This window comes from Dendrobium catenatum, unplaced genomic scaffold (assembly GCF_001605985.2).
Source record: "Dendrobium catenatum unplaced genomic scaffold, ASM160598v2 fragScaff_scaffold_665, whole genome shotgun sequence".
NCBI lineage: Eukaryota > Viridiplantae > Streptophyta > Magnoliopsida > Asparagales > Orchidaceae > Dendrobium > Dendrobium catenatum.
In genome coordinates, this window is record NW_021319127.1 from 3173959 (window position 1) to 3182681 (window position 8723).

The window sequence follows — 8723 nt, forward strand, 5'->3', positions numbered from 1 at the left end:
GCAAGATACACTTGATCCTCAATTTGAGAGGAGGATTGACCTCTCCCAAATCTCTAGACGCCGCTAGAGCCCAAAGAAAACATAAATCTAAGAGAGATCAAATTTCAGACAAATTCAAGATGCCCTAACCCTAGCAAAACCAACTATTTAATGCATACAAATCAAAAAGAAATCCCTAAACAGTCCCTACATTAAAATTTCCCTCTCAAAACCTTCAAAAAAACTTCCTAAAAAGCTCCGCTTGGGCAGTCTGGCCGCCCGATCTACGCAGGAGGTGGAGATCCTGCGTCAGTTTGCAAAATGCCGGTAGGCCTTATTTTTGAACACAAGTAATAGCTCTTGCATTCTTATTCTTAATGACTTGAGTATAAACATTATTAACCCCTTTCTTTTATGAAAATCTCCATAGCACTTCTATTGGAACTTTATCATAAGCTTTATCTAAATCAATAAATATCATATATAGATCCTCCTTATTCTACCTATACTTGTTCATCAAACCTCTCAATAAATATATAGCTTCCATGGTAGGCCTACCCGACCTGAATCCAAATTGATTTTGATTTTTGAGAAATATTAGTATCATGTCTTAACTTACGCTCAATAACTCTCTTCCAAAGTTTTAAAGTATTACACATTAACATAAATCCTTCTTCACTCATTTGACATCTTTTTACTCTTCAAAATATTATTGAAAAGTTTCGTAAGCCAAAAAATTCCTTCATCTCCTAAATATTTTTACAAATCTATTGGAATATCATCAAGTCCAACAGCTTTTTCACACTTATCGGGTTGTATTGTTGCTTCAAACCTCAAGTCAATATCTAGCACTCGCTGTGATATGTTATGGCTACAGGCAAAGGGAGGCTGGACAGGCTGGCCCAGCAGGCGGTGGAGGGGGCGGAACCTGAAACCAAATCCAGGGAGATTTCGGCCTCTCTTATGGGGCCCAACAAAGTAATAAATCATTATGTTATGAGAGTAATTAAGGAGGGAATTAATGAGGGAAAGATATGCTACTTAAATTTAAATAAAAGAGAAGTTAATAAGGAAAGAATGCTGATTTTGAGTCTGATTTGAAGAGGATTAATTAGGAAATATTTCATAATTAAAAAAGGTAGATTTAGGGGCTAATTTGAGGGATAAATTGACGGAGATTAACTAAGAGATATTTCCTAATTAAAGAGGGCGGATTTGGGGGCTGAATTGGAAGAGATTTATTTGAAGGTGTTTCCTAATTGAAGAGAGCTAATTTGAGGGCTGATTTGAGAGGGAATTGGAGGAGGGCTGTTTTGAAATTTATTGTTTATTGTTTTCTTTAAATAGTAATGTTTATGTTATATTTTATATGAAGAATTTGATTTCAGAGTGTTGTAGTTTTGTTTTTAGTGCGGGATCCAAGAGGCGTTTAGGGTTTGGGAGAGAAGGTCCTCTCGAAAGAGGATCATTGTATCTTGCTTTGTTCGTATTTGATTTTCTATCAATATAAATCTCTAGGAGTTTGTTGATGTTTTTCATACAAGGGAGCATCAAATTGGTATCAGAGCGAGATTTTTGGAGAGATGACAGCAAAGAGAGTGAATGCGTTGAAATGCAAAATAAAGCAATTCAAATCTAACATAGAGGAGAAGATTCTAACTATGGAGAATCGGATGGAGAGACGATTTAAAGGGATAGAAGAGATGTTAAGGAAACTCATTAAGATGCAATCCAAAACTCTACTGGTGGTTCCAATTACAAACCCTAACCAAGATTTGACGGGGATTCCCTTGACCAAATCTAAGGGAAATGAGAACGGACGGAAGGGGTTCAATGAGGGTAGTTTCGCCCATCAAGAGTCTCCTCCTATGGCTCTAATAAAGGGTGGATCATGGTTTCTGAAAGAGGAGACAACAAAGAGGGAATTGTGCGGTGGAGGTGGTACGTGGAGTGACCTACCATTATGAGAGGCATTTTGGTCAAGGGGAATGACCGACCATAAATGGTGGGGATCAAGCTAAACCATGGAATTGTGTTATACAAGAACGAATGGAAGAAAGGTGGGAGTCCCACCCTCGATACACGGGAGAAACATGAAGGAATCACGATAATCGCCACATTGGATGAGGAAGAAGCTATGGGGACACAAGGAAGAAGGATAATGGTCTGCTATTCTCTCTCCTCCGCTTGACTGGCAAGAAACACCTCCTGGCGCGAGCCGGCTTGACTCGGTTGCACCCCTAATGACATTGCAACACTCCAGTCTCAGATTTTTTAGATTTAAAACTAGCGCCATGGTGCTTGGATTGGGCGTCGCAGCACTATATTAAATCCACCATTCCATTGCCATTTTCTCGATCACAGCCGCCGCATGGAGAGAGAAAAAGAAGGTTTTGGAGACTTTTTAGAGAGAGAAAATTTGTTTTGAGCAACTTCGAATCATTTTTAGCAGTCGAGTCAATTAAGAAAGTTGTCCGGATTAAGATAGGTCACATCATGCCAAACTTAGTATTCAAAAATACAAAGTTTTTTTTAATATTTTGATTTAATTTATATTTTCGTTATTGAAAAACGCTTATAAATTTGCACTGGTAAAATTTTCAACATATAATTTTTTATTTGTTTTAGAGATTAAGATTATGAATGTTTTGAATATTTTCTTAAAAGAGAAATGATAGTGAGTGAAGCGCCTTAGCGCTCTAGATTTGGTGTCACAGCGCTACGGGTTTGAGCGTTGCAGCATCTTGTTGATAGAGGCTTGAGCGCCGCAGCGCTGCGAGACGGACTGGGCATTTTTTTCTCAAGGGTGGTGTCCCTTGGTGTTATTAATTTTAATTTTCACTTTTATTTTGAGTGTGAGAACGATGTAAGAGAGAAGAGAAGCAAGGAGAGAATAATACAGAAGAGAGGTCCGTACTTATTTCTCTCAATTTTCATAGTAAATTTTTTTGGATTTTTCCACATTGGTGTTATTAATTTTAACTTTCTTTTTTGTTGAGTGCTTTTACTTTCTTGTTTGTTTCATTGAGATGTTTTACTTCTATCCCCAACACACTTCATTTTCTTTAGAGTCACTAACTTCGATTTTACTAATACGCCGATAAAACACTGTTGTTGCTATGTCCCAAGTCCTGAATGAGAAAACTATAGAATTACATTAGGTAGTCGACAACCAACATAAAACTTGTCGAATAATCATAACATGATATGAGCTTGATCATATTGCTTAAAAAAGTTTTGTTACAATAGTTGCTCTATTGTTATAGTAAAAACCTTTCTTTTGGTCATGATAATTTGATGTACTGATTATGTATAAAATGTATTATGATAAATAGATGATGAGTCATTTTGGATGTGTCCCCATCAACCCTCTTGGGTACTTATTAGGCCCTATGTTAGTCACTTGTGATCTTATTGGTTACCTATTGTCTTCATGGGGTTTTAAATGATCTAAGGCATAGTGGAGATTTACATTTTTTTTAGAATCTTGAGCACATTGCAAGACTATCTACCTGACAATTTTTATGATAAGTAAATCTAATTCATTTTCTTTTCTTCTAGTTACTTTTTATAGTATTCATCAGAAATTGTGCACTAATATGAAATATGATTCAGGTTTGAATAATGAAGCTTATTGGAGAACCTTCTCGCAATCTAAATACTTCCAATCTAAACTTAAAAACAGTATTATGTAATCCTTCTTTAAATCAAGATCAATAAGCGCTATTGGTTTATAATTAAACATGTATAAGTTTGCAATAGTATTTAGAAATGTGAATGTAATCACAAGTTATAGGTATATTCAAATCACTAATATCATCTATAATTCATAACTAAGAGACATTCGTCCAACACTCCTAATAGTGAATCAAAGAGATTAAGTTTAAGAATTAATGTTTTAATAGTTGAGTTTATTAAGAATCTGTTTGGGACGATGCAGTGTTTTGCAAAGGTGATTGTAAAACCACTATGGGCGACGAATAACTTTTTTCTTAAAGCTACCACAAATTACCAACTCTAGTTGTAAAAAGCAAAGCTTCTCACCATAGAAATTTTTAGAAGGCTGCCAAAAAAGTAGTAGGAAAGCAATAGCCAAATTAAATTGTAATTGCAGTCTAAAAGTAAAGCAATGAGAAAGCTATCCTAAATAGACTCTAATTTTAATTTTCAAATTGTGGCTTAGGGTAGTTATTATATGAAAATCTTAAATCAAAATTAGGGTTGACATGTCTAAAAAAAAGGCTTATATATGAATTAACCCATAAGACATCAACTGATGGTGATTTTGAGTTTGATGTCCATGATTTAGAGCTTGATGATGAATTAAGATGCCCCCATAAGACATCAAGTGATGATGATCTATACATAAAAATCTAAGGTTTCATGCAATTAAGTTATCTAACAATATTAATCACATAAATAATTATACAAGAGAAACACTAAAGGTGAATTAAATAATATAATTTGAATGATGTGACTTTCATGAAGATGATTCCTCCTTTGCACTTGCCTTGATGAAGATGAAACTATTTCTTAAAATGCCCTGATCTCCTTCAATTTTTCTTCCTTTCTTCATGGTATCCTCTCTCTCTCTCTCTCTCTCTCTCTCTCTCTCTCTCTCTCTCTCTCTATTTTTTTCCCTTTTGGATATGATGGCTCTCAATTTGTGTAGATGAGAACTAAGAAAACCAAATTTTCTTAATGGGAAAGTGAGACAGAGAAAATAGGTAAGAGAGTAGAAATAAAGGAGATAAAGAGATAATGGATTGCATACTCCTTATATTTCATGGCATTAAACCCTCCCTTACCTTAGATTGCATGCGAGACGAGGAAGGCTGACAATTTGGAGAGGGAAATAGAGATTTTCTAGTAGAGTTAGAGAGAGTGAGGTTTTGAGGAGATAGCATAGGAAATTTGACTAGGAGAATGAATGGGGTTTTTTTGGACCATTTTTTGAATTTTAATCCTTAGAGCATTAAAAGTGAGATTCTAATGGCCTCCTAATCATTAGATCTGATATATCATCAAAAAATTATCTTGATCAGGCCCGAATCTCGATGCAAAATCAAGTTAAGAACTTCAAAAATTAAATCGGAGACCATCTGAATTCTGATTTCAGTAAACTTACAGTCAAACTGAGCGTCTTGAAAAGATGAACTCATCAACACCAAATTCGACTCAATCTGAGCCTGGGTCCAAATCAAGGGGGAGAAGCGTTGTTGAAGGGTTCGAACCACAATTTGGATTACCAAACAGTTTCCAAATATGACATGCTTATAGTCAAATTGAGCGGCTCGACGAGACGAATCCAATGAGCCCAAGATCACTGAATTCCGACATCACTAAGACATTCAAATGTCCATCAAACGGTTCATGATCAAAGGATTCAACATCGGCCGTCCATCCAACCACTCCCAACTTACCTGCCAACCATCGCTTGAGTTTTTCTACTGACCGTCGCTGGAGCTTTTCCCAACCACTGCCTTATTTTGGTCGGTCCATTAATCATCATCAGATTTTTGTCTGTTATTAACTTGCTGTAATTCTAACATCTCCAAGTAAAGGAGTGAATCAAACGTTGTAACCAATCCAGATATAGTGGAAATTTCTCATCTGGGTCAGGCCCCGTGGTTTTTCCCTTTTCGGGTTTTCTACGTAAAAAAGTTTCTGGTGTTTCTCTCCCTTAATTATATGTTGGTGTGCTGGATATACGTATATTGTTAAGACGTTATATTTTTTACTCTACGGCCGCGTATATTCTAGTCCGCATCAAGATCGTAGAGGCATACCTAAAAAACTTAAACAAGGAAATAGAGTTGCAACATAAGATTTTTCGAAGTTTTGAAAAATTTTAGGCATGATAAGCATATTAAGCATAATTTTAGGCATAGTGATGTAGAGAGTTGCAACATAAGATTTTTCAAAGTTTTGAAAAATTTTAGTATGATAAGCATAATTTTCTTTATAATATTCATTGTCTAACTACTATAAGACCCTTGGACCTCTATTTCTAATAAACATCCTAGAAGATAATGCTTATAATCAAAACTATCCTAAACTAACAAGCACTCATGTTGTAAATGATAATTAAATAAATTCTAAAAATAAACCAATTAAAACATTTCAATAATACAGTCACTAAAATACAACAAGGACACATAATACATGTTTGTATTAGATTAAATCTCTCGGGGTGTAAAGAACTCAATTTTAAAGAGTTTGAATATAGTTGGAGAATGAGCTAAAAGATCTATTATAGTGCCAAAGTAGTGAAATCCAGAATATAGGAACAAATCCCAAAGAAGAGATGTATAGAAAGAATATCGGATAGGAAGAAATATATGAGTTACTTTATTGTAAGCATAAAGAGATGAAAGAAAATATACCATCATCTATAACATATTCATAAAATCTCACCATCTACCATACATCCATAAAAAATTTAACAGTAAAATTTGAAAAATAGATGTTTGCGATATAAATATTGAATCAAATGACAATAATTGCTAACAATTTATTCTATAGATGTAGATATGCCAGGTATATAGAGAAGATCCATACATCTTTATTTTGTTTTTTGTATTTTTGCATCCTCAAGACTCATGCTAGGATTAGGATTTATTATGTATTTTTTATTGGTTTGATAAGGGTCTATGTCAATCCATAAGCCAATTGTAGCTTACCTAAATTGAAGGTTAGCAACCTGATGTGTGAAGGGCCTCTTAAATCACATTCCCACAACAAGAAAGCTGGTGAATTGTTGGATGAAGACCTCTAAAAATGTTTACTAGAATCTTGTTGCCAGAGATCTCTGCATATCTTCCTCGTCTTCAGTCGAGGTTCTTGAATCACATCATAAATGCCTCAATGACCACCTTCTTATGATAGCGTCCGTGACAAAAAAATCTTCTTGGAAGTAGCATCACCAATAGTCATTGCATGAGCATGATCCATCTTTAAAGTGATGAAACCGCACACGATCCCTCACAATGATTTCTCGATCAAATGCCCTTGACACATGCTTTGTTAGCATATGGCAATCCATACAAACCCTCATGTTTTTTACGATTCTTAATATAGCCCCTTCTGGCATTCTTGCTAGTCCAAAAGCAATTGCCAGGATTTCACTATGGAAACTTCCTCCATGTTCTATCCACTCCTTATACATCTCAGGAGATTTTTCACTTAAAATTAATTTAAACTTCTCAGCAGGATAACCCAATGCAATTGCTCTGTTGATCATTTCCATCAGCTTCTTATGAATTTCCTCAATGTCTAGATGCGAGATATCATCAACAACAAACTTTCTCACCTCACCTTTCACTTCTATACAACTCCAACCAGGAGTGGTCTTCATTCCCTGCTCCTTGACCATTTTCCTCATCTTTGAAACACCATCAGAATTTCCGTTAGAGGCATAGATTCCTGCAAGAAGAGAACAATCACCAGCATTATGGGCTGACATCTCAATGAGATTTCCAAGAGCAACTTCTGCCATCTCTGCATTTTTATGAATTTTACAAGCACTCAACAATGCCCTCCAAAGAACTGGATCACTTACAAATGATGAAGCCCTGATAAATTCAACAGCCTTTTCAAGTTTCCCTGCTCGACCCATCATATCCACCATGCAACAATAATGCTTGGCATCAGGTTTCAAGGCAAATTTAGAGCTCATTGCATGAAAATACTCCAGACCTTCATCAACCAATCCCTGGTGGCTGCAACCCATAAGAAGCCCAAGGAAAGATACTGAATTTAGTTGAACCCCCGCGATAACCATCCGTTGAAAGAACAATATTGCCTCCTTCCCATGGCCATGAATACCAAACCCAAACAACAATGAGTTCCATGTGAAAGTGTCCCGCCTCTTCATCTTATCAAATACAATACAAGCTTGCTCCAAACTCCCACACTTCACATACATATCTACCAGTGCATTACCGACAAAAACATTTCTATCCAAAAAACCATTTTCTTCAGCAAACCTATGCACCCAAACTCCAAGCTCCAAAGCACCAAGATGTGCACATGAGGAGAGCAACCCGACAGCAGTAAAGTCATCTATCGAAAAACCTACAATCCTCATCTGCTCATAAACCCTCAACGCTTCTTCATGCATTTCTGCCCTGCAGTAACAAGCTATCATTGAGTTCCACGAAACGATGTCTCTATCAGGCAATTCGTCAAACACCTTTCTTGCATCTCCCACAGACCCGTTATCAGCATATGCCCTGGAGAGATTCGTGCAAACGATTATGTTTGAGGCAAACCCAAATCGAAAAATGCTTCCATGAGCCTCCCTGCACTTACCTGTAGCCCCATTCTGGCCGCAAGCTTTGAAGAGGAAGGAGAAGGTGGCGGCGTCCGGGCGAGCAGCTGAGGAACAGGATAACATGGAGTTGTAGAGGGACATGGAGTACGAAGAGGAAGGGGAAACAGAAAAGCCACGGATGAGGGAGTTCCAGTGGGCGGTGGAAGGGTTCGGCAGGCGGGAGAAGAGAAGAAGAGCGTAAGAGAGGTTGCCGGCGGAAGAAGTAGCACAGAAAGAGAGAAGCTTTCCGGCGACTGCCGAGCTGTGCTCAAAGCCGAGTAAGATGGCATGAGAATGGATTTTGCGGAGACGATGCATACTGTTACAGCCTTGAAGGAGAGTGAGGATGGCTTCCTCGACTCTGCACATACTCGTCAGAATTCGTCTGAAGCTCCAATTTGGTGGCTCCTTGGTTTTGTTCAAAATTTGA

At 36.9% G+C, this 8723-nt stretch overlaps 1 protein-coding gene across 1 annotated transcript; it reads right to left on the reverse strand.

Annotated features, from left to right (window-relative positions):
* Positions 1-6868: 6868 nt before the first annotated feature.
* Positions 6869-8723, reverse strand: LOC110092173 (pentatricopeptide repeat-containing protein At3g56550). Its single transcript, XM_020816590.2, has one exon. It carries the CDS (start codon positions 8660-8662, stop codon positions 6902-6904), a length of 1761 nt encoding a protein of 586 aa, XP_020672249.1. The 5' UTR covers positions 8663-8723; the 3' UTR covers positions 6869-6901.

Coding starts and splice junctions, on each gene's coding strand:
- LOC110092173 (XM_020816590.2), bottom strand. CDS start 8,662: ATGTGCAGAGTCGAGGAAGCCATCCTCACTCTCCTTCAAGGCTGTAAC.